The sequence below is a fragment of the Heteronotia binoei genome, chromosome 13 (assembly GCF_032191835.1).
Source record: "Heteronotia binoei isolate CCM8104 ecotype False Entrance Well chromosome 13, APGP_CSIRO_Hbin_v1, whole genome shotgun sequence".
In the NCBI taxonomy this organism is placed as follows: Eukaryota; Metazoa; Chordata; class Lepidosauria; order Squamata; family Gekkonidae; genus Heteronotia; species Heteronotia binoei.
The window spans coordinates 8,931,238-8,957,553 of NC_083235.1; the positions used below are offsets into that span (position 1 = coordinate 8,931,238).

General features: G+C 52.7%; 1 protein-coding gene across 1 annotated transcript; it reads right to left on the bottom strand.

Annotated features, from left to right (window-relative positions):
* Positions 1-290: 290 nt before the first annotated feature.
* TKTL1 (transketolase like 1) lies at positions 291-24,539 on the bottom strand. Its single transcript, XM_060252566.1, has 14 exons — positions 24,398-24,539; positions 20,612-20,729; positions 20,289-20,402; positions 19,052-19,149; positions 18,708-18,899; positions 18,482-18,609; positions 16,001-16,194; positions 12,737-12,901; positions 12,488-12,644; positions 9,776-9,906; positions 7,312-7,395; positions 4,460-4,556; positions 4,237-4,356; positions 291-1,110 (listed from the first exon to the last, which is right to left on the bottom strand). Exons 1-14 carry the CDS (start codon positions 24,505-24,507, stop codon positions 938-940), a joined length of 1,881 nt encoding a protein of 626 aa, XP_060108549.1. The 5' UTR covers positions 24,508-24,539; the 3' UTR covers positions 291-937.
* Positions 24,540-26,316: the final 1,777 nt, after the last annotated feature.

The window sequence follows — 26,316 nt, forward strand, 5'->3', positions numbered from 1 at the left end:
AATACCCAGCACCTTGAAACAAATCCAGTAAGCAACAGGCAACCAGTGCATTGCTAAATGTGTTCCAGAAAAGAAACACTCAATCTAGCTCTTTTAGTGTTATGCACCATGAAGAACTGAGCTAGACTTGCTTTTTTGGGAGGGGGGTGAGAGAACTGTGACTGACCCAAGATCACCCAGCCGGCTGCATGCAGAGGAGCGCAGAATCCTTAGCCTGTGCAAGAGGCAACGCTGGTAGGCCCCCTGTTTTACTCTCACTTCCCCAAGACAGCCATAAAATTCAGTCAAGGTTTCTTTTAGGTTTTTAATCAAATTTGCTAGACGAACACCGGCTGAACAGCAATTCTATCAATGTAAACAGGAGCAGTTAACCTCGGTCACATTCAAGTCTGGTTAGAACGACAAAATTAACATCACAACAAGAACCCAGAGCTTTTTGAGAAGTTCGGTTGCATATCTTTGGGCGGGAACTAACAATGTGTCCTTACTTCCCCACTAGAAGATGGCCCAGGGGAACCCGGCGCCTGAGGAACAGGCCCGATAGACAGAGAGGAACGCCAAGTAGGATAGGATCTAGGCCCAGGAATCGGGGTCAGTCAATTCAGGTAAGACAAACACTGTTTGGTCCCACATATCATTAGGCTTTTTGACCCAGCTAAGCTACTCGCAAATGAACAGAACTGGCTTTGTAAGGAAGAGGAGGGAGAGGGTTTTAAATGCAGGGAGATCCAAAAAAGCGTCATTAGGTCACGAGCACACACAAAGCCCCTTGCAGCAGCACGTGTGGAATTGCAACAGGAAGTGAAAGCAATTTGGGTTCGGGAACTTAAGTGTGGTAGGCTCACAGAGAGCCTCCCCTCCGCTCTTTCAGAGACCGCCGTTTTTCATACCTGCGTGACCCCCTCCCCACATCTGCTTCAAAGCCAGGCGGGCAACATCAATTGGCAAAGGTGCTTTTCACCGCCGCCACGATGTTCTTGGCGCTGATCCCGAAAAGGTCCAGGAGCTCAGCTGGCTTCCCACTCCGAGGCACTTCGGAGACAGCCAGGCTCTGGACAAGGAGGCCGGGTTCTCCCGAGACAGCTGCTGCTACGGCTTCACCAATACCTCCTAAGGAGGGGAGACAGAGAACAAGCGTTTGACAAGGAGCCCCCTTCCAGAACTGACATACAGTGGTGCCGCAACCCAAAAGACCCTGTGACAACCAGCCTCAATAACACTCAGAAATATTAAAAATTATTAGAATGAATAACACTCTTCTTATTCAAATGGTATATAAATAAATTTTAAAAACATTTAAAGTGAAACAGGATTGCAAACGACAGGTCAATACTCCATTTTCAAGTAGAAAATTCAGACGTCTCCTTAAAGTGTGACTTCATCAAGTCCAATCCAATTCTTCAAATGTGCAGCAAGCACAATTTCTTGGTGCGCAGCTATGCACAAATAATCCTTTAGCGCGACGAGACAGTACTCAAAATGTCCTTGTTTTGCAGAACCTCTGTCCGGCTTTACTTTCACATATTTAGAACGCGGCAAGAACACTTCACACAGGCCTGGCGCTACGGGTTCTAGTGACCCAGGCTGAACCCTGTGCCTCCGGTCCCCCAAGGGAGATGCGAAGCATGAGCGCTTGACCGACCCCTGTGCCCAGCCCTCTCCTGCTTCAAAGGGAGCTGGAAAGTCCTCTTCCCGGCTCCCCCTGAAGCGGAGGGCTGGGCACAGACTCTGAGCACGCTTGCTGCCACGCCCGACTTCAAGGCTCGGGAAGCCTAGGCGAGGTTGGGATGGCAGCGGACCCGGCGCATGAGGAAAGGGGATGCCTCCTGGCACCCCTAGGCCAGGTGGCGTCCCAGGCCGCCGCCTACTTGGCCGACTCCCACGCGCCAGCCCTGGCTTCAAAGCACAGTCAGTACTTCAGTACTGGTAGCCCCTTCAAGACTTCAGTACTGGTAGCCAGACTGGTAGTCTGGTAGCCCCTTCAAGACCAACAAGGTTTTTTTGGGGGGGGTGTAAGCTTTCATGAGTTAAAACACCCTTCATCGGATACAAATGAGAATGAAGATTCATCATCCAAGGGGCGTTCCAAAAGCAGAAAAGAGCAAGAGCCCGGCACTGCCATGAACACTAACTAGATTTGCGCCAGTGACTCTCAAAAGCTCCTCCCCTGCCACAAACGTTGTTAATCTTCCAGGTGCTCCTGGACTCTGGCTTTTCTACTGCTGTAGACCAGGGGTGGCCAACGGTAGCTCTCCAGATGTTTTTTGCCTACAACTCCCATCAGCCCCAACCAGCATGGCCAATGGCTGGGGCTGATGGGAGTTGTAGGGAAAAAAAAACAGTTGGAGAGCTACCGTTGGCCACCCCTGCTATAGACAAACTAACCAGGCTACCCATCTTAATCTATCGCCACGAAATACGTAAGGACATCAGGGCTGCTGGAGCTCCATCATCCAGTCCTTGCAAGTTCCCCCACCGGTCACTTTCTATTGTGCCCAGGGGTGGAAGTCTAGCAGGAGCTCCTTTGCATATTAGGCCACACCCCCTTGATGTAGGCAATCCTCCAAGAACTTACACCAAAGAGCCTTGCAAGCTCTTGGAGGATTGGCTACATCAGGGGTGTGTGGCCTAATATGCAGAGGAGCTCCTGCTAGAATTCCACCCCTGATTGTGACCATGTAGTAGTTCCACTGAAAAGGGGGGGGGGATTAATCCTGCAGCCATTTGTTATGGTGTTGCTACAAAAAGCAAAAAGAACTACAGGCTTACTTCCTCCCCCCCCCCCCCCCGACCACCAAAAAAATGTGGGGATTCACCAGGACTAGGTCACAGTAATTGATCGCTATTGCACTACAGCAATTGAGCAACTGCTTATTTTTTTTTTTTTAAAGGACTAAAAACAGCCTTGGGCAGCAGCAGTTGTTTGTTGGAATGATGGCCCCAGGCAGGTGAGGCACAAAAAAGGGTGCCTGTGTGTGTGCAACCTTGAAAAATGCAGAATTTCCAGTCCATATGGCTTGCTAACATCCTTGGGCTGGGTTCTTACCAGAAATGTTGTACCAAGCCAGATTTGAGAGAATATACTTCCTTCACCCAAAGGGTAATGAACACGTGGAATTCCCTGCTGCGCAAAGTGGTGGTGGCTGCAAGCATAAACAACCTCATGACGGGCTTGGATAAACATACGGAGCGGAGGTCCATCAGTGGCTCTTAGCTGCAAGGTATAGATGGAACACTCTCTCTGGGGCAGTGATGCTCTGTCTTCTTGGTGCTTGTGGAAGGGCTTCTGGAGACGTAGCCCCACTGGTGGACCTCCTAATGGCCTCTGAGGTTTTGGCCACTGTGTGACACAGAGGGTTGGACTGGAGGGGCCACTGACCTGATCCAACACGGCTTCTCTTATGTTCTTACATCTGGGGCACTGATGCTCTAGGGGGCAAGAGTGGGAGGGCTTTGGAGTTCTGGCCCTGCTGGGGGACATCCTGATGGCCACTGTTTCCCATGGAGCGTTGGGCTGGATGGGCCACTGGCCTGATCCAACATGGCTTCTCTTATGTTCTTATGTGACACAGAGTGTTGGACTGGATGGGCCACTGGCCTGATCCAACATGGCTTCTCTTATGTTCTTATATCTGGGGGCAGTGATGCTCTAGGGCAGGGGTGGCCAAACTGTGGCTCGGGAGCCACATGTGGCTCTTTCACACACATTGTGCGGCTCTCTAAGCCCCCACCGCCCTGTTGACCAGCTTGCAGAAGGCATTTATCTCTTTCAATCACAGCTGGTGGCTTGGAGAATGCATTTAAAGTTAAAGTTGCTTTCTTTCCAGCTCTCCCTCCCTCATCTATTTGCCTTCCTTCCTTCCTGTGGCACTCAAACATTGGATGCTCATGACTTGGAGCTCTCAAATGTCTGACCTCTATTCTGTGTGGCTCTTACATTAAGCAAGTTTGGCCATCCCTGCTCTAGGGGGCAAGAATGGGAGGGCTTTGGAGTTCTGGCCCTGCTGGGGGAACCTCCTGAAGGCCTCTGGGTTTTGGCCACTGTGTGACATGGAGTATTGGGACTGGATGGGCCACTGGCCTGATCCAACATGGCCTCTCTTGTGTTCTTATGAAAAGACTGCATAGTAGAGAATTGGAGTAAAGAGCATGTATTCCCCCCCCACCCTTCCAGCCCTGCTGCTGCATGGAGTCCACCTTCATATGGACGCAGCTATGCCCGAAGCAGCCGTTTACCCTCTCTGTAGTGGTCCTCCACGGTGATGATGCGGCCCCCCGTGGCTCTGGCGTTGGAGATGATGGTCTCCGCGTCCAAGGGCTTGATGGTGAAAGGGTCGATGACCCGGACGTGGATGCCTGAAACAAAGCAAAAGCCACATGAGAGGACTGGAGCAGAGACTCCTGGGAAGGGAGGGGGTCCTGAACACAACTTCCTCCGGAGAGCTCAGCATTCCGCTACCTTGTTTGGCCAACTCGTCAGCAGCAGTCAGGGCTTCATGGAGGGTGACGCCCGCTCCGATCACCGTCACCTTGTCACTGTCACTCTTGCGCACAACCTAAAGAGAGACAATGGATAAGTCATGCATAAAAGACGCTTGTCAAGGGAGGAGTCAGTAAGACACCCTCCTTTTCTTTGCTGTCGGTGACCCTCAGATTTTTTCCTAACAAAGAAATGTTCAGCTTGCCTGCCTCTGTGTAGCAACTCTAGACTTCCTTGGTGGTCCCCCATCCAAAGATTGACCAGGGCTGATCCTGCCTAGCTTCTGAGACTGGACAAGATCTCACTAGCCTGGGCCATTCAGGTCAAGGCAAAGGATGAACACAGGTGGTTTGCCATTGCCTGCCTCTGCACAGCAACCCTGGACTTCCTTGGTAGTTTCCTATCCAAGAACTAACCGCGACCAACCCTGCTTAGCTTCCAAAATCAGGCTTGCCTGGGCCATCAAGGTCAAGGCAAGAGACAAACAGAGGTGGTTGCCTGCCTCTGCGTAGCAACCCTGGACTTTCTTGGTGGTCTCCCATCCAAGCACAAATCATGGCCGACCCTGCTTAGCTTCTGAGATCTATTTATTTATTTACTTTAGACTTATATGCCGCCCACTCCTGGGATCAGGCTAGCCATTCCAGTCAAGGCAAGGGATGTGCCAAGGTGGCCTGTCAATGTCCGTCTCCGTGCAGTGACCCGGGACTTCCTTGGTGGTCACCCGGCTTAGCTTCAGGGATTGGATGAGATTGGGCTAGCTTGCGCTGTCCAGGTCAGGTCAATGGAAACAGCTCCATTCAAGCTACAATTGTTCCCTCGCAGAAATAAAAGCCTTTATGCTCCCAGACGAGGGGATGTGACTCAAGCTTCCCTCCTGGAGCTCATCTTCTGACTGCTACTGACAGCTTATGCTAGTTGCAATAGATGCAGGGGTCACAACCAATCCTCCCTCTAGGCTGTGGAGTCTTGTGAGCAAAAATTCTACTTTGTGAGCTACTGGCATTAAAAGTTGTGAGCTCCTGCATGAATTAGCTTGCTCTGGGGCCATCTTTCCTAAGCTAAGACACAAATGTATGAGCTGGAAGCTAAAAAAACCCCTGTTAGCTAGCTCACACTAACTCAGCTTAGTGGGAATGCTGGTCGCAACTGGCCCTGTGCTGATCTATCAGCACACACACACTTTATTTACTTCCTGACAGAGCGGTTCCTCAGTGGAACAGGCTTCCTCAGGAGGTGGTGGGCTCTCCTTCCTTGGAGGTTTTCAAACAGAGGCTAGATGGCCATCTGACAGCAAATGCTGATCCTGAACTTAGGGGGGGAGATTCCTGCATTGTGCAGGGGGTTGGACTAGATGACCCTGGGGTCCCTTCCAACTCTATGATTCTATTTCAAACCAGAGCAGCACTGGGACTGCAATAAAAACGTGGAAAATAAGCAACAACACTCGCCTCCACTGCACTTTCTGCATCAGCAAATGCCAACAGTGTCCTAATTATGCACACATCTCCCTCTGGAGAAGTCCCCAGCACAAGTTAAGGCAGCTGGGATTTGCCCACGTTACGTGCCGTCGGATCACTTCCAATTGACTGCAACCCTACGAACAAACGTCCTTAACAGCCTTGCTCTGCTCTTGCAAACTTTGCCAAGTCTGTCTCTCTTTCTCTGCTCTCTTCAGCTCTCCCTAGCATTATCGTCTTTTGCTGGCGAGTCTAGTCTTCTGGATTTAGGTATGATGCTTTTTGCCATCTCCCCAAACCATGTAACAGCCTCTTTTGCGCTCTTCCCCCACTCTGGAACCTGCACACGACCTCACTAACATCCTTGCTGCGGAATCCAGACAGAAGAGTCTGCGATCTGTCTGCACAGCTGGAAACTGAGGCAGCCAATCCTGACTGTACCAGGAAGGATCCTATAACTGCCTGTGGCCTACCCCGGCGGTTTGGTGTTTTGTGCAGCTGAGTCAGGTTAGATTTCTGCCCCCGCGCGGCAAATCCAGATCCGTGAACTGCAACACAAACGCTCACCCCTTTCTTTTTTGGCCTGCCCCAGCCTGGATTTCAGGTCTCTGGGCAACAGCCTTGACTTCAGTTACTGACCTGGGTCAAGATTGCAAGATCACTAGTCTATGATGGCCTTGGGAGGCCCAGAGCGGTCTGCCATTTCGGAAGACCTGCTCTACCAGACCCTGATTTGATGAGGTAAGCCCCTCAAAGAGACACAGATGCAACCTCAGATTCCCTTGGAACAAGGGTGGCCTTAACGTAAGAGCCACACAGAATAAATGTCAGATATCTGAAGGAAGGAGGGAAGGAAGAAAGGTAGATTGGGGAGGGAGAGGTGAAAAGAAAGCAGGAAAGGTCTCCTGTGCAAGCACCAGTCGTTTCCGACTCTGGGGTGACGTTGCTTTCACAAGGTTTTCACAGCAGACTTTTTACGGGGTGGTTTGCCATTGCCTTCCCCAGTCATCTACACTTTCCCCCCAGCAAGCTGGGTACTCATTTTACCGACCTCAGAATGATGGAAGGCTGAGTCAACCTCGAGCCGGCTACCTGAAAACCCAGCTTCCACCGAGGATCGAACTCAGGTCATGAGCAGAGCTTAGGACTGCAGTTTTAACACTCTGTGCCACGGGCTCTTTATCTTTAAACACATTCTCCAAGCCACCTGCTGGTATCTGTCAGAGCCCATATCTGCCACCTCCCCTACGTCCCAGTCCCACACATCTGGCAATAGAATCCCCAAGGCTTCAAACGCAGAGCACAGCCAAAGCACACATCCCTGAACTTCCAGCACCCAGCTCACCCTCACCAATGCCAACTTTTTTTTACCTTGGCCTGGCCTATTGCAAACTTTTCTTCCTGGGAGTATATGATCGGAGTCTCCGGACGGCTGGTTCGAATGAAGCATATCCCCTGAGGAGGAAAGGTGACATTTCAGAGCGACACCAGGCTCGTGGGAGAGTTTTCCAAGAAGCATGTATTCTGGGACATCAAAGGTGCATAAAGATTCGGAAGTTGGCATTCACGCTTGATTGGCAAGTTAGACAAAGATGATACTAGATTTATATCCCGCTTTCCACTCCGAATCTCAGAGCGGCTTACAATCACCTTTTATCGTCTTTCCCCCTCAACAGAGGTGGGTGGGGCTGAGGGAGCGCTCCCAGAAGCTGCCCTTTCAAGGACAACCTCTGTGAGAGAGGCATGGCTGACTCAAGGCCGTTCCAGCAGCTGCAAGTGGAGGAATCAAACCCAGTTCTCCCAGATAAGAGTCCGCACACTGAACCACCGCACCAAACTGACGCCAAGTTAGGGGGCACCCAGAAGGGTGAAAGATCAAGATGAGTCACCATGTCTGTAGCTGTAGAAAACAGACATGAGCCTGCTCCGGCGGGGAGGGCGGGATACAAATAAAATTATCTAATCTAATCTAGAAAAGAGCGAGAGACCAAAAGCACCTTAAAGACCAACAAAATTAATGGCAGGGAAGCTTTCGGGAGTCACTGAAGTCGGTCATCCGAAGAAGCGAGCAGTGACTCACGAAAGCTTATCTCCTGCCACCCATTTTGTTAGCCTTCCTAAGACTCTGGCTCTTTTCTACTGCTAGAGGGCAGTCAGTCAGTCAGTTTATTTACAGTCACAGACCAAGTAAAAACCAAGAATTTAAAAGCTCCAACACAGAAGATAAAAATCTATGCTATAATAAATATTAGGATAGACAATTATCTTAATATGTTCAGTATAAGAGTTACCTCGTGACACAAGTTCAAACAGGACATCCGAAAACTGAGAAGCAGGAAAACGAGTCTTTCGGATGCTGTAGCAGGCAGCACAGAATTTGGGCGACAGCTTCGGAAACGAGCTGGTTTTCATCCGGAAGCGTGAGAATAAGGCACTTGGATTCCAGCAGCCCAGAATTTGTCGTTAATATAGGCTCTGCATATCTCACACGAGCCTCTTTAATACCAGGAACACCTAAGAATTGTGTGTGTAGCGGATTCAACTTCCCCTAAGCCACAGCGATCCCCTTGTACCTGCCCTCGAGAACTGCTGAGGGAAGTGCTGAGCATCTGGCCAGAGGATAAAAAAACCTCCAAAGCAGAAGGCTTTGGAGACATGCATGTGGAACAGGTTTCTGTATCACACACCATCACCTTCACCAGTGGGATTAATTAGCATTATGGGGAGCCTTTAGCACAGGGGCATCAAACATGCAGTTTGGGGGCCGAATCAGGCCCCCCGAGGGCTCCTATCAGGCCCTTGAACAGCTGGCTGTCATCTGCTTCCTTCCATCTCTCTCTTTCTTCTTTTGCAAGGCTTGCTCAATTGCACAGGAGCAACAGAGCAAAACCTCTATTTTCTCCATTGGCTGAGGCTCCTCCCTTGGGGAGGAATAGCTTGCTTTGCCAGGCTCTCTCAATTGCACAGCGGAGCTACTGAGCCAAGCCTCTCTTCCTTCTATTGGCTGAGGCTCCCCCACCTCGGTCCCCTGGGGAAGGAAGGAAAGAGCTAGAGCTTCCTTTGCCCAGTTCCCTGGATCCCATGGGAGAAATACAAAGAAAGCATCTTTAAGGCCATTGAGTGCTAATGTTTTAAGTTTTTTAAAATATATATTTGTGTTTGTCTGTGTTCTTTATAAAATTTATATCTCTGCTACCTGATCTTAAATAGGTACACACCTGGCCTGGCCCAACAAGGTCTCATTTATATCAGATCTAGCCCTCATAACAAATGAGTTTGACACCCCTGCTTTAGCAGGTTCTGAGCACATGAAGCTGTTTTATACTGAACCAGACAACTGGTCCATCAGTGATAGTATGGTCCACTCAGAGAGACAGCGATCTTTCCCGTCACCCATTGCCAGATGTTTTTAATGAGCGATGCTGGGGATTGAACTGGAGACCTTCTGCATGCCAAGCAGACGCTCTGCCGCTGAGCCATGGCCCCAAAGGCTCTCAGATGAACATCTCACTTGTATTGAATATGACCCTTGGTCCATTAAGGTCAGCATCACCTACTCAGATTGGCAGCGGCTTTCCAGTGACTCAGGCAGAGGTCTTACCCATAAACCACCACCTGGTCCTTTTAGCTGGAGGTACTGGAGAATTGAACCTGGGAGCTTCTGCATGCCAAACAGAGGCTGTACCACTGAGCCATGGCCCCTCTTCTGTAAATACCTTGTGGGAACCTCTTACACAAGGAAGCCAGTAGGAAGGGCAATCTCCATGTCACATTTTCAGTTTACCAGGCACTCAAAAGGCCAAGTTAGCTCGAGAGCGGCTCAGCGCCCACCCACCTTGGTGTTTGCAGACAGACAGACAGCATGTTCCGTGGCGACACCGTCGCTCGGGTAGAACACGGTGCAGCCCGGGATGGTTCGGAACATGGCTAAGTCCTCCAGGGCCATCTGAGAGGGTCCGTCCTCACCTGGTGAACAAGATCCAACAAGGAAGAAGAAATTGCATCATGTATTTTGGCTGTGCTGGAAGAGGAACGGAGGCACCCAGTATCTCTGATGTGCAGTTAAGGGGTGGGGGGGAACGCATCACCACAGCTCCCAGTATTAGGAAGGCCACGCCAGCTGCACAACAGGTTGGGAAACAGACACAGATTCCATCTCGGAGGCCTACGAAACGTATCATCAAACCCAAGCCTGCGGTTATGTGACAGGACACCACCCAGGTTTAGTAAGCAGTTGTTCAACCAGGTCGTTTAAAGAACGACACAAGGAGGATTGGGTCATCTGCTTCTGAAAACTCTCACAAACGCCGGGGCGTGCCGAGTGGGAAGCAAATATTAGTAAGGCTGGGAGTTTACATCCAGTAGGGCAGAAGTCAGCCATACGGGGAGGGAAGCGCACAGCAAACTCCAAGACACAAACAAGCACCTGTATCGCCTCTGAACATTACCCTTGTACGGCTTAGCCATCCCTGATGGAGATCGGACTAGGAAAGAGATCGGCCGGCGATTAGGGCAAGAAAGATTACGCACAGTCCCGGCAAAATACCACTATGCCATCCAAACCCTCCAACTTGTATCAAGGAAGCCAATTTGCATGCTTTGGGGGAGGGTTAATTCCAGGAGGGGCAAGAAGCCACTGATATCCTGTTCCCCAAGCCTGGGAAATCTTTGTTCAGTCACCGTTTAAGGCTTTTACAGGTTACCTTTGCAACTAGAAAAATTAGAAACAGAGGAGGGAAGGTTTCAATGAAAACTAGAATTCTCAGGAACGTAGGTTCCAGAACGAATGCTGCGCTCAGCGCTTCTTAAGAATTTCAGAACAGAAAAATTCTTCTGTATGTTGATATATGGATATGCGGATAAAAGTATACTTTTAATCCCAGGTAGGAACTTGGGGAGCCGGGATCATTACGATGTCAAGGGAGGGGTTGCTGATTTCTTGTCTCATTCAAACTGCCTAGATAATGATAACAGGGAGAGAGCATCGTACTTTTGTATTTGTTTTGTTCCTACGTAGATTTTGTGTTTGTGCTGCTTTTGTGCACTTGTATTGGGGTTTTCGGATTAAACAGTTAAAAAAATTTTAAAAAGAAAAAAATAACAGCCCTACTGGATCAGACCAGTGGTCCTACTAGTTCAGCCTCCTGTCTCACAGCGTGGCCAACCAGTTCCTCCGGAGGGCCAACAATAGGGCAGAGAGGCTGAAGCCTTCCCCTAAGAACATCAGAAGAGCCCTGCTGGTTTAGACCAGTGAGGGTCCATCTAGTCCAGCCTCCTGTCTCTCACAGTGGCCAACTAGTTCCTCTGGAGGGCCAACAACAGGGCAGAGAGGCTGAAGCCTCCCCCCAATAAACAGAAGGAGAAAAAGAGGAAGAAGAGATTGGATTTATCCCCCGCCCTTCACTCGGAGTCTCAGAGCAGCTTACAATCTTCTTTCCCTTCCCCTGCAGAGAGGCTGAGGCCTTTCCCTGAGAAGAACATCAGAAGAGCCCTGCTGGATCAGAGCAGTGAGATTCCATCTAGTCCAGCATCCTCCTGTCTCACACAGTGGCCAACCAGTTCCTTTGGAGGGCCAACAACAGGGCAGAGAGGCCGAGGACTTGCCCTGAGAGAAACACCAGAAGAGCCCTGCTGGATCAGACCAGGGAGGGTCCATCTAGTCCAGCATCCTGTCTCACACAGTGGCCCAGCCAGTTCCTCTGGAGGGCCAGTAACAGGGCAGGGAGGCTGAGACCTTCATAAGAACATCAGAAGAGCCCTGTTAGATCAGACCAGCGAGGATCTATCTAATCCAGCCTCCTGTCTCACACAGTGGCCAACTAGTTCCTCTGGGGGGCCAACAACAGGGCAGAGAGGCTGAAGCCTCCCCCCAATAAACAGAAGGAGAAAAAGAGGAAGAAGAGATTGGATTTATCCCACGCCCTTCTCTCAGAGTCTTAGAGCAGCTTACAATCTCCTTTCCTGTCCCCTCCCCACAACAGATACCCTGTGATGTAGGTGGGGCTGAGAGTGCACTCCTGGATCGTAACAGCGGTCCATCTCATCTATCATCCTGTCTGACAGTGGGCAATCAGTTCCTCTGGAGGGCCAACAAGAGGGCATAGAGGCCGAGGCCTTCTCAATAAGAACATCTGAAGAGCCCTGCTGGATCAGACCTGTGGCCCACCTAGCCCTGCATCCTGTCCCACACAGTGGCCAATGGAGGTCCAGCAACAGGGCAGAGTGGGCCAGGCCTTCTAGCAGTGTGATTCAGAGGCTCTAAATGTGGAGCCATTCCCTTTAGCCACTGGCATGAATCTGTCTCATTCCCTTTTGAAACTGTCTATGCCTATGGCCATCCCTACATTCTCTATCGGAGAATTTAACATGCTTTCACTATGAACACCAAAGCAGCCATGTTGGATCCAGGGTAGCATCCTGCTTCTAACAGCTGCTGGCCAGATGCTGGAGGGAGGCCCACCAGCACCCACACGCCCATTTGGTTCCCTTAAAAAGCCGTTTGCTCATTCAGTCATCTGAAACCCTTTCACGGACGAGGGCGACATACCGATAGAGCAGCCACTGTGAGAGCCGCAGAGATTGATGTTGGCCTGCGAGATGGCCCCCATGCGGATGTGGTCGAAGGCCCGGGTGAAGAAGGCGGCAAAGGTGCTGGCAAACGCAACGGTGCGGCCCCTCGCGGCACAGCCCAGAGCCACGCTGACCTGCGGCGGAAGACCAAGGTGGGGAGGGCGGTCATCACAAGCGTCCTTTCCCCAGAGAACCCCCCACATCCATTTTCACACCCAAGACTCACCATGTTCTGCTCGGCGATGTAACACTCAATGTAGCGCTCGGGATGGGCCTGCTTGAAGAGCTCCGCAAAAGTGGAGTTCTTCGTGTCGCCATCCAAAGCCACCACGCGATCGTTAGCATTGCCCAGTTTTGTCAGGGCCAGGCCATAAGCCTTGCGGGTGGCCACCTGAGGAACAAAAGAATAAGATATTGGATTTATATCCTGCTCTATAATCTGAATCTCAGAGCAATCTCCTTTCCCTTCCTCCCCCACAACAGACTCCCTGTGAGGCGGGTGGGGCTGAGAGAGCTCTCCCAGAAGCTGCCCTTTCAAGGACAGAGTCTCAGAGCAGCCTACAATCTCCTTTCCCTTCCTCCCCCACAACAGACACCCTGTGAGGCGGGTGGGGCTGAGAGAGCTCTCCCAGAAGCTGCCCTTTCAAGGACTGAGTCTCAGAGCAGCCTACAATCTCCTTTCCCTTCCTCCCCCACAACAGACACCCTGTGAGGTGGGTGGGGCTGAGAGAGCTCTCCCAGAAGCTGCCCTTTCAAGGACAGTCTCAGAGCAGCCTACAATCTTCTTTCCCTTCCTCCCCCACAACAGACACCCTGTGAGACGGGTGGGGCTGAGAGAGCTCTCCCAGAAGCTGCCCTTTCAAGGACAGTCTCAGAGTGGCCTACAATCTCCTCTATCTGCTCCCCTCACAACAGACTCCCTGTGAGGTGGGTGGGGCTGAGAGAGCTCTCCCAGAAGCTTCCCTTTCAAGGACAACTCCTGCAATAGCTATGACTGACCCAAGGCCGCTCCAGCAGCTGCAAGTGGAGGAGTGGGGAATCAAACCCGGTTCTCCCAGATAAGAGTCCACGCACTTAACCACTACACCCAACTGGCTCTCAGGAACGTTTGGTCATGCTAGAGTCCACCAGAAAGCACCTGAGCCGTGTCAACAAGAAGGTGAGATACACCAGCGGCCAACTGGTGGAGATGGAAGCCTGTTGGGAGAACTTCATATCCCAACCCTCCCCAGAAGGTGAAATGACTAACTGAGGCAAGGGGGACTCTTGGTCACATCGTGAGAGAACAGGAGTCACCAGAAAAGGCAACGAGGCTAGGAAAAGTCGAAGGAGGCGGGAACAGAGGGAGAGCCAACAGGAGATGGACGGACTCAATCCAGGAAGCCCAGGTCTTCGGTTTGCAAGACCCGCACAAGGCTGTTGATGGCAGGACGTCTGGGAGGTCATTAAATCCATAGGGCTACCACAGGGTGGGCGCAACTCAGTGGCACCCAGCATGTACGCATTTGCATGACGCTTCCTTGCCTGATAATCCCATAAAAAGTTTTATTCTCTCTTTTCAAAAAGCAGAATAAAAGGAGCGAAGGGATCCAATACGAACAGCGGAAATAAAACGGCGGGTGGCATCAGCATCCAATTTAATTAATTTAATTCTTCGATTTCTACCCCACCCTATCCCCCAGGCGGGCTCAGGGCGGCTCACAGCATCTATAGAAAGAGCTCCAAATATCTGAAAAGGAATCCCTGCCCCACTGTCGGCTATGTGCCATGAGCTCGGACAGAGCCAGGTGGGCAGCCGCGTTGGTCTGCAGCAACAGAACAAAGCTGGAGCCCAGTAGCGCCGTTCAGACCGACGAAGTTTTCGTGAGAACGGAAGCTTTTGTGTGCTCGACAAGCCTACATTCTCAATAAAACTTCGTTGGCCTTAAAATGGACTGCTGCGAGTTCAAAAACTGACAGAGCGCTAAGGCCCTCAGTCCACTGATTTACCGGAGGTGGGCATTTATCTCTCAAATGTGAGATAAGCTCTCCTCTCTCTAATCGACTAAACAGCAGCCATATTACCAACCTGGAGTTTCAGTTCTTCTCACGGGGTCCTCATTTTTGCAGTGAAAAGACTGGCTGAGTGTTAACAGGCTTAGCGAAACCACTGAGCTTTGGGAAGAACCAAGAGGAGAAGCCAGAGAGAAGAAACACCGCGGAAAGGTTCTCGCTCTCTCTCTCAAAGGTTTTATTTCTCTCTGGAAATAGACTATATAATTAATAGGATACGGATGTTTCCCCCTGTTTTGGGCTCAGTTCATCGCATTTGCGTCTTTTGCAGGGCTTTTTCCGTAGCAGGAACTCCTTGGAGAGAGCCAGTTTGGTGTAGTGGTTAAGTGTGCGGACTCTTATCTGGGAGAACCGGGTTTGATTCCCCACTCCTCCACCTGCACCTGCTGGAATGGCCTTGGGTCAGCCATAGCTCTGGCAGAAGTTGTCCTTGAAAGGGCAGCTGCTGTGAGAGCCCTCTCCAGCCCCACCTACCTCACAGGGTGTCTGTTGTGGGGGAGGAAGGGAAAGGAGATTGTGAGCCGCTCTGAGACTCTTCGGAGTGGAGGGCGGGATATAAATCCAATATCTTCATCTACCTCACAGGGTGTCTGTTGTGGGGGAGGAAGGGAAAGGAGATTGTGAGCCGCTCTGAGACTCTTCGGAGTGGAGGGCGGGATATAAATCCAATAACTTCTTCTTCTTCTTTGCATATTAGGCCACACACCCCTGATGTAGTCAATCCTCCAAAAGCTTACAGTAGGCCCTGTAAGCTCTTGGAAGGTTGGCCACATTAGGGGGATGTAGCCTAATATGCAAAGGAGTTCCTGCTACAAAAGAAAGCCAGGGCTTGGATTACACAGTGATCTTTGCAGAGACCCGTAGCTTGTTTTTGTCAGCGACTGGCGGTAGGGAATTAGAATAAGCTGTGCCAAAGGGAGAGGCGATCTGACGCAAGATGGAGTACAGAAGCCAAAGTGCAAATTAGGATCTGCAAGGAGAAAGACAGGGAGCTAGAGGAAACACAGAACCCCCAGAAGGCCAACAAGCCTTTTAATAGTCTTCTTGTGGCTGAAGAGGGAGAACTGGAAAGAAATCGCAATTTTCTATTAAAGGAGATCAAGACGAACGCTGGGCTTCCCACGGCAATGGTGTCACATGCAAGCAGTCACAAGGCTCCTTCAATTAACTTCATTCTTGCTCTTGCATTTCCCTCCGACAGGGACTCAGACCAGCTCATATTCTCCTCTCTATTTTACACTCACAACAACCCAGCGAGGCTGGTTAGGTGAAGTCGGTGCGACCAGCCCAAAGTGACCCAGCCAGCTCCCACGGCAGAGTGGAAACTGGAAGCCAATTCTCCTGGATCCCCAGTTCTACAGTCCGGGTGTCTCTAGAGAACCCAAACCCACTGCCCACACTGAAGCCAAGGTGACTCAGGTGTTTACCCACACAGTACCTTTTCCCCAATTTTGTACGCGGGCGGAGAAGGCATCTTGATCGCCGCAATGCTGATCTGCGGGACGTCCTCCGTGGGCGGCTGGATAGACAAGACTTTGTTGGTCTGGATATGGCTCTGAATTGCATTGATGATGGACTCCACTTTGTCCTTGGGCATGGGCTTCCCGTGCCAATTGTCCGCGTCCTCCACACCTGAGACAGAGAACGTCCCATTACTAGCTGGTGCTGGTGGAAAGCACCATTCAGTTGCAGCCAACTGATGGCAATCCATAGGGTTCTCAAGGCAAGAGGCAAACAGAGAAGAAGAAAGAAGAAGGAAGAAAAAGAAGAAGGAAGAAAAAGAAAAAGGAGGAGAAGGAGGAGGAGGAGGAGGAGAAGGAGGAGAAGGAGAAGGAGGAGAAGAAGGAGGAGGAGGAGAAGGAGAGTGCAGATTTCTACCATGCCCTTCTCTCTGAATCAGAGACCCAGAGCAGCTTACAATCTCCTATATCTTCTCCCCCCACAACAGACACCCTGTGAGATGGGTGGAGCTGAGAGAGCTCTCCCAAAAGCTGCCCTTTCAAGGACAACTCCTGCGAGAGCTACGGCTGACCCAAGGCCATTCCAGCAGCTGCAAGTGGAGGAGTGGGGAATCAAACCCGGTTCTCCCAGGTAAGAGTCCGCCCACTTCACCACTACACCAAAGAGGTGGGTTGCTTGCCTCTGCAGAGGGACCCTGGACTTCCTTGGTGGTCTCCCATCCAAATACTAACCCCGCTTAGCTTCTGAGATCTGGTGAGATCGGCCTAGCCTGAGCCATCCAAGTCAAGGCAAGAGGCAAATGGAGGTGGTTTGCCATTGCCTGCCTCTGCATAGTAACCCAGGACTTCCTTGGTGGTCTCCCATTCAATACTAAGCAGGGCCAACTCTGCTTAGCTCCTGAGATCTGACAAGAACTGGCCTAGCCTAAGCCATCCCGGTCAAGACGAGAGACCCACAGGGGTGGGCTACCATTATCTGCCTCGGGAAACGCCTGGGGACTTTGGGGGTGGAGGCAGGAGCAAGACTGTAACAAGCACACTTGAACCCCCAAAGGATTTCTAGCCAGCGTGCTTCTTTTCAATGCCTTCCTTTCATTGGAAATAATGGAGGAGGGGGGCACCCTCATTGGGGTCCAATCTTTTCGAAACGTGGGCGGGGGGGGGGGGGCTGAAGAGAGGCACCCGATGGGTATGCTGAAAATCTGGTGCCTCTACCTGGAGGGACGGTGGCTCAGTGGTAGAACATCTGCTTGGTAAGCAGAAGGTCCCAGGTTCAATCCCCGGCATCTCCAACTAAAAAGGGTCCAGGCAAGTAGGCGTGAAAAACCTCAACTTGAGACCCTGGAGAGCCGCTGCCAGTCTGAGTAGACAAGACTGACTTTGATGGACCGAGGGTCTGATTCAGTAGAAGGCAGCTTCATACGTTCATATGAAGAAGCCTGTGCGAAACAAGGGTTCCATATGTACCTCCCTCCCCCGCGCAGGTCATTCTCCATCGGGGACTGGTCTCCATAGAGTATCATGGTGTTCCCAGAAGACACTCCAAACCTCTCCCTGCTTTCTGATGATCCTGAAGGAGGGGGTGGGCCTCCAAACCAGGGGACCCCCCTGCCCCCAGTCCCCCCCCTGCCCCCAGCTAGGGATTGTGCCGACACTCAAGGAAACGGACGGCAGAAGGATTTATATACACAAATGCTGCCAACAGATTCAACTCCCACTTCCTACTTTGTTCGTTAACTTCACAAATCCCCAATGCGAGGATTTAGGAAGTCAATGAACAAAGTATGAAGCAGGAGCTGAATGTGTTGGCAGCATTTGTGTGCGTGTGTAAACCCAACTAAGAGCCCCGCGGCGCAGAGTGATCAAGCTGCAGTACTGCAGTGTGAGCTCTCTGCTCATGACCTGAGTTCGATCCCCGGCGGAAGCTGGGTTTTCAGGTAGCCGGCTCGAGGTTGACTCAGCCTCCCATCCTTCTGAGGTCGGTCTAATGAGTACTTGCTGGGGGGACGGGGAGGAAGTGTAGACGACTGGGGAAGGCAAGGGCAAGCCGCCCCGCAAAAAGTCTGCCATGAAAACGTTGTGAAAGCAACATCACCCCAGAGTCGGAAACGACTGGTGCTTGCACAGGAGACGACCTTTTTTTACCTTTTTATAAACCCAACTAGGGATGGCAACCCTAACCTCCCATCCATCTACTAACCAAGACCTCAGCAGCCAAGATCTGATGAGATCGGGCTCATCTGGGCCACCCACGTCAAGGCAAGAGACAAACAGTGGTGGGTCTGCCGTTGCCTGCCTCTGCATAGCAACCCTGGACTTGCCTGGTGGTCTCCCATCCAAGTACTTACCAGGGCTGACCCTCCCTAGCGTCTAAGAGCTGATGAGAAGCTGTTTCGCCTGGGCCATGCGAGAACGCTCCTGCGGCCACCACGCCGCCCTAACAACCTCCTCACCCTCACCTGGGATGCCCCGCCCTTTGAAAGTCTTGGCCACAATGGCCGTTGGCTTCCCCTTCGTCTGGCCCGCTTGCCACAGGGCCCGGCACAGCTCCTCCACGTTGTGGCCGTCGACAACGTAGGCGTTCCACCTGGCAGGGCAGGAGAGGAGAGGAGGTCACGTTCTGCGCGTGCAAACGAAGCAGCCCCCTTGCCAGAGAGGGGGCCAAACCGGCCGGGCCCCGCTTACCCAAAAGCTTCGCAGCGCCTGCGGTAGGTGTCGGTGTCATGGCGGAGCGGGGCCGCCTCGCTCTGCCCCAGCCGGTTGACGTCAAAGATGGCGACCAGGTTGTCCAAGCGATAGTGGGACCCAAACGCCAGGGCTTCCCACACTGAGCCTTCCGAAGATTCCCCGTCGCCCAGGAGGCAGTACACTCGGTAGCTGGGGGGAGAGAAGAAGATCAGGAGGCTCTCCCGTAGGCTGCGATTCATCTTCCCCGCCCCCTACAGCACTCCATCCCAAGAGGCTCCCTACAGAAGCAGCAACTGGCTTCCCCGTCACAGACCTTTCTGCATTTGCCCGCAGCTCCTCACCTGGCCTTGTCGAAGTATTTGCCCGTGTAGGCCATGCCGCAAGCCGCTCCGAGGCCCTGGCCTAGCGATCCGGTGGCCACGTCCACAAAAGGCAGCCTCTGTTGAGAGAAAACGCTCATGAACGCATGTAGCTGAGAACACTGAATCAGACCATTGATCCACTGAGGTCAGTACTGTCTGCTTAGGCTGGCAGCAGCTCTCCAGGGTCTCAGGCTGAGGACTTTCCCATCACTCTCTGCCTGGTCCTTTTGACTGGAGATGCTGGGGATTGAACCTGGGACCTTCTGCCTGCCAAGCAGAGGCTCTGCCACTGAGCCAGGGTCTCAGGTCAAGGTCTTTCCCATCACCTCCTGCCTAGTCCTTTGTACTTGAGGTGCTTGGGATTGAACCTGGGACCTCCTGCATGTCAAGCAGAGGCTCTGCCACTGAGCCAGGATCTCAGGTCAGGGTCTTTCCCATCACCACCTGCCTGGTTCTTTTAACTGGAGATGCCGGGGATTGAACCTGGGGCCTTCTGCATGCCAAGCAGAGGCTCTGCCACTGAGCCAGGGTCTCAGGTCAGGGTCTTTCCCATCACCACCTGCCTGGTTCTTTTAACTGGAGATGCCGGGGATTGAACCTGGGACCTTCTGCATGCCAAGCAGAGGCTCTGCCACTGAGCCAGGGTCTCAGGTTTTTCCCATCACCTCCTGCCTGGTTCTTTCTAACTGGAGATAACGGGGATTGAACCTGGAACCTTCCACATGTCAAGCAGAGGCTCTGCCACTGAGCCAGGGTCTCAGGTCAAGGTTTTTCCCATCATCTCCTGCCTGGTCCTTTCTAACTGGAGATGCCGGGGATTGAACCTGGAACCTTTCACATGTCAAGCAGAGGCTCTGCCACTGAGCCAGGGTCTCAGGTCAAGGTCTTTCTCATCACCTCCTGCCTGGAGTGCCAAAGGAAATCCTGGCCATGGCGCCACAAGGTCGGAGAACCCTGATCTAAACCCTGTCTTTGCAATACGCATATCCTGCAAACACTTTCCACGGTGTCCATGTCTAGGTCAAAGCCTGTTTCTCTGACTGCATTCCTACGTCAACTGATCCAAGCCCCCCCAGAAGAGAAACAAGGCTGCCTATCCCTCTCCACCCCCCACGCCCACAGCTGGGGCTTCCAGTCACCCACAGCGGGCCTGCTATGGGAGCCCAGTGTTCAGCGCCAGCCAAAGATGGAAGCCTCCCTCCGGAAAGCCACTTACAGGGGTCGGGTGGCCCTCCAGATCAGAGTCGATCTTCCGCAGCTTCAGCAGTTCCGACTCTTTGATGTAGCCCGCCTCGGCCCATGCTGCATAGAGAACGGGCGCCGCATGGCCCTAACCAAGGGGGGAAAAATCAAGCGTTAAAACACGTGAGAGATCAAGTTTGCGGGCCCGTCACTCTGGAACCTGAGCAGTAGCCTCTTCACGCAGCGCAAGGCAGCGGCCCGAGGTTTCAGCCGCACACAGGAGCAAGCACCGTTGAAGCACCCATCGAATAGAACCGGACCTCCGAGCAGTGAAGGAGGGCGCGCCGCATCTCTCACCTTGGACAGCACGAAGCGGTCGTTGCTGGCATGGCCCGGCTCCGTCGGCTTGTAGCGCATGGTGTGAAAAAACAGGACGGACATGATCTCTGCAGCGCTGCAACATGACGTGGGGTGGCTGTGGGGGGCAAAGGGCAGCATCAGTGACCACAGGGCGCAGGCCAAAAGGCACCCGGATGATTCCTAGGGTTGCCAAACTCCAGGCAGGCAGAGAAATCCAAAGCACAAGGCTTTCCGTGAAAACCAGCCTCCTTACAACCAACAAACTCACCAAACAAGTCAACAGTTGCAAAAGCATATATTAGTTCATGATAAACCATACAATTAGTCCCTTAGCAAAATAAGAACATAAGAGAAGCCATGTTGGATCAGGCCAACGGCCCATCCAGTCCAACACTCTGTGTCACACAATGGCCAATAATATAAATACACACACACACACACACTGTGGCTAATAGCCACTGATGGACCTCTGCTCCATATTTTTATCTAACCCCCTCTTGAAGCTGGCTATGCTTGTAGCCGCCACCACCTCCTGTGGTAGTGAATTCCACATGTTAATCACCCTTTGGGTGAAGAAGTACCTCCTTTTATCCATTCTAACCCGACTGCTCAGCAATTTCATCGAATGCCCACGAGTTCTTGTATTGTGGGAAAGGGAGAAAAGGACTTCTTTCTCTACCTTCTCCATCCCATGCATTATCTTGTAAACCTCTATCATGTCACCCCGCAGTCAACGTTTCTCCAAGCTAAAGAGCCCCAAGCGTTTTAACCTTTCTTCATAGGGAAAGTGTTCCAACCCTTTAATCATTCTAGTTGCCCTTTTCTGCACTTTTTCCAATGCTATAATATCCTTTTTGAGGTGCGGTGACCAGAATTGCACACAGTATTCCAAATGGGAAACGTGTTCACCAGGAATCAATCCAGTCTTTATAGCAATCATTGCTCAGTTCGTTCCAAGGAATCCTGGTGAAATAGTTGTGCAATTTCATTTCATTTTATTTAGTTTATATCCCGCCCTTCCCACCAAAGCGGCTTAGGGCGGCTCACAACACAAAAGTTCAAACATAGGATTAAGTTTTAAAATACATCAATTTACAACATTTAAACAATAAACCAGTAAACAGTAAAACAAAGCCATTTACCAAAGTACCACACTACAGCCTTCTAGCCGAAATTTTCAAGTACCGATCAGTTGTATGCCAACCGGAAGAGGACTGTCTTACAGGCCCTGCAGAACTGCCCAAGGTCCCGCAGGGCCCTCACCTCTTCCGGTAGCTGGTTCCACCAGCAAGGGGCTGTGATTGAAAAGGCCCTGTCTCTGGTCAACTTAAGTCGGGCCTCCTTTGGCCCGGGGATTGGAAGCAGGTTTTGAGAACTCGATCTCAGCACTCTCTGGGGAACATATGGGGAGAGACGGTCCCTGAGGTAGGCAGGTCCTAGGCCATATAGGGCTTTAAAGGTAATAACCAGCACCTTGTACCGAACTCGGTATATTATTGGCAGCCAGTGCAGTCCCCGGAGGTCTTGATCAGTGTCTCTCAATATATGCAGCCAGCAATCCAAAAGGTTGATAAGAACAAGGTAATACTGGAACCCTTGTTTCGCACAGGCTTCTTCGAGCTTTTTACAACATTTTCATACCCTGGGCAAAAAATGCCATTCCATTACAACATTGAAAGGCACTGGACTATTCAAGTGCCTTTCAATGTTGCAATGGAATGGAGTTTTTTGCCCAGGGTATGAAAACATTGAGAGACATGGATCAATTGCACAACTATTTCACCAGGATTCCTTGCAATGAACTGAGCATTGACTGCTATAAAGACTGAATTGATTCTTGGTGAACACGTTCCCTGTTTTGCTAAGGACTAATTGTATGGTCTATCGTGAACTAATATATGCTTTTGCAACTGTTGAATTGTTTGGCGAGTTTGTTGGTTGTACGGAGGCTGGTTTTCATGGAAAGCCTTGTGCTTTGGATTTCTCTGCCTACAATTGCCGTGATTCTCTTTGTGGATTGCACAAACTCCAGGTAGGGCCTGGAGAGCTCCTGGAATCGGACACGATCTTCAGACTACAGAGATCAGTCCCCCCTGGAGGAAATGGCTGCTTTGTACATGAAGCTGCCGATCTCCTTGTTCCTTGTGGTCAGTATTGTCTACTTAAGACTGGCAGCAGCTCTCCAGGGTCTCAGGCAGAGGTCTTTCCCATCACCTCCTGCATAGTGGTTTTCCTGGAGACGTTGGCAATAGAACCTGGGAGAAAGCCAGTTTGGTGTGGTGGTGAAGTGTGCGGACTCTTATCTGGGAGAACCGGGTTTGATTCCCCATTCCTCCACTTGCAGCTGCTGGAATGGCCTTGGGTCAGCCATAGCTCTGGCAGAGGTTGTCCTTGAAAGGGCAAATGCTGGGAAAGCCCTCTCAGCCCCACCCACCTCACAGGGTGTCTGTTGTTGGGGGAGAAGATATACGAGATTGTAAGCCGCTCTGAGTCTCTGATTAAGGGGAAGGACGGGGTATAAATCTGCAATTCTTCTTCTTCTACATCCCAGGCAGAAGCTCTGCCACTGAGCCAGGCTTATAGAATCAAAAGCGACCTCCCAGGTCATCAAGTCCAACCCTCTGCGCAATGCAGGAAATTCACAAATACTTCCCCACCCCTTGTCTCGAGTCAAGGTCTTTTCCCATCACCTCCTGCCTGATCTTTGAGCTGGAGAAGCTGGGGATCGAACCTGGGATCCTCTGCCGTTCCAAGCAGACACTCTACCCCTGAGCCACGGCCCCTCCCCAAAAGATCTCACATGAACAGCTGGAGGCTGCCTTAAACTGACTCAGACCCTCCGTCCATCAAAGTCACTGTCGTCTATTCAGACCGGCAGCGGCTCTCCAGGGTCCTGGGCTGAGGTCTTTCCCATCGCTTCCTGCCTGGAGATGTTGGCAACAGAACCTTCTTGCATGCCAGACAGACACTCTACCGCTGAGCTGCGGGCCCCTCCCCATTTGCTCTGGGGCATTACACCCGGGGCCGGCCACAGATTGTCTGGCTCCCTAGGCAAGTCCCCCACCCCCACGCTGATAATGTCACCGAGTCACATGGGGGTGCCCAATTTGGTACCCCCAGAAGGCTGGCGCCCTAGGCAATCGCCTAGTGGCAGGACCAGTCGCTGCCCTCCCCCAGGATCCACCCCCTAATTGCCAGGGATTTCTCAATCTGGAATTGATCGCATTCCTGCAGGCCCAGCCGCGGGTTGCCACATCGTCCCCATCAACCCAAAGGGAACTCTGGCTTTAGCGGCAAGCCAACAAGCTCTACAGGCCGGGTTTAGGAAAATGCCAGATTTGGGGGTGGAACCTGAGTGGCTGGCAGGACAGAACAGCCTAGAGTCCACCCTCCAAAGCCAGCCACCTTCTCCAAGGGAACCCACGGCCGGTCGCAATTCCGGGAGCCCTCCAGCCACCGCCGGGAGCTTGGCAAGGGCAGGCCTCCCCGAGCAGCTCCCGCGCGGAAGCCGGGGATGAGGCCGCGGCCCCGAACGGGAGCGCGCCCGCGGCTCCGCTGGATAACCAGCCAGAAGAAGACCGGGAAGCCGCGCGCCCCGCGGATCCAAGGGGAGGCGGGTTGCGCGCCTCTTTCCCAGCCCAAAGGAGCAAGCACTGCAGGCTGGGGTTGCGGGATCGGGGAGGGGAGGGGAGGGACGGGGGATCCCGATCGCCGGGGCAGCAGATCCCCCCCCAGCCCTAACGCCGGCGGGGGGGGGGGGAGGAGGGAAGGCTGCGCGCTCACCCCGAGTTGGAGGCGCAAGTGGCGCGGATGGAGTGGATGCGCAGGCGGTTGGCCGCGTCGCGCAGGGCCTGCAGGCTCTTCTCGTCCGGCTTGGGGTAACCGCTGGCCATGCTTGCGACGCCGCTCCTCCGCTTCCAACAAGGCGACGGCCTTGCTCCCCGCCTGGCCCTTTTTATGCGGCCCCGCCCGCCGGAGGAAGTGAGCTCAGAGGCGGAGGAAGGCGAGCTCGCACGTGGGGACGCGCCACCACGCCATGCCGGGCCCCTGGAGCAAGCCGGGGGAGGGGCCGGCGCCGGGCAGCCGCTGATCGCGTGATCCCTGGGCTCGCTGTGGCCTCCTTGCCGGAGAGGTTGCCCAACGCCGGCGCGGGGATCACGGGGCAGCGGAATGAAACCGGTTTCCTGCTAGGCATGGCCGGGCGCGGGCTAGGGGAGGGCTGCCAACCTTCAGGCGGGGCCCGGCGATCTCCTACGGTGACGATTGCTCTCCAGACAAGAGGGTCCCCTGGAGAAAAGGGCTGCTTTGGAGGATGGACTCCAGCTGGCGTCCGGGAGATTTCTCCCGAGAATTTCAACTGATCTCGAAACAACAGAGCTTAGTTCTCCTGGATTGCTTTGGCGGGAGGGGGGCGGCTCTAACGTCACTATCCCCTGCTGAGATCCTGGCCTAAGCTTCACCATCCCCCGGCTGGCACGTAGGAGCAGGCCTAGCTAGGATGCCACCTGGGGGCGGGGGCAGGTGCCCGTTCCCTCTCATGCCACCTCCATTCAGGTTCGCTTGCCTTGGAGGCTGTCGGAGCAGCTCCAAACAATAATCCCACCTGGAGGCTGGCATCCCTGCACCTCAGTGGGGCACAAGGCCACAGAGTCCCCCCTCCAAAGCAGCCCTTTTCTCCAGGAGAACTGATCTCTAGTCTGGAGAGGAGCTGGAATTCCGGGGGATCCCCAGGTCCCACCTGGAGACTGGCATCCTTGATCCACAGTGGAGTCCAAGGCCACAGAGTCCCCCCTCCAAAGCAGCCCTTTTCTCCAGGAGAACTGATCTCTAGTCTGGAGAGGAGCTGGAATTCCAGGAGATCCCCAGGTCCCACCTGGAGGCTGGCATCCTTGATCCACAGTGGAGTCCAAGGCCACAGAGTTCCGCCTCCAAAGCAGCCCTTTCCTCCAGGGGAACTGATCTCTAGTCTGGGGATGAGCTGGAATTCCAGGAGATCCCCAGGTCCCACCTGGAGGCTGGCATCCTTGATCCACAGTGGAGTCCAAGGCCACAGATTTCCGCCTCCAAAGCAGCCCTTTCCTCCAGGGGAACTGATCTCTAGTCTGGGGATGAGCTGGAATTCCAGGAGATCCCCAGGTCCCACCTGGAGGCTGTCATCCCTGATCCACAGTGGAGTCCAAGGCCGCAGAGTTCCGCCTCCAAAGCAGCCATTTTCTCCAGGGGAACTGGTCGGTGTAGCCTGTAGATCGGTGATAATTCCAGGAGACCTTCATGGCTGTTTCTCCCTTTAAATGGCAGACCCCACAGTGTTTCTCCCTTTAAATGGCACCACTTTTTAAAAAATCTGGCGAAATAATGATGGAGTTACAAGGCAGGTGTAAGTCTGCCCCGGAGAGGGGAAAGAAAGTACGGAAGACAGACTTCGAGACATCTGGTGGTTTGGAATGTGGCGAATTCCCCTTCTGGGGACAGCTGATCTGCCTGGCTTTTCAGACTTGGCAGGGCATGAATGGAAGGGGGCCGCTGCTGGGTAGGCCGCCAAGAAACTGACAGCTGCAACGGGCAGTGCTTCTGAAACTCTTTTGACACCTCACAGACCTGAGCGTTAGCCTGTCCCATTAGCTTCCTACTTACCGCCTAGGGTTGCCGGATCCCAGTTGGGAAACTCCTGGAGATTTGGGGACAGGGCTGGGGGAGAACAG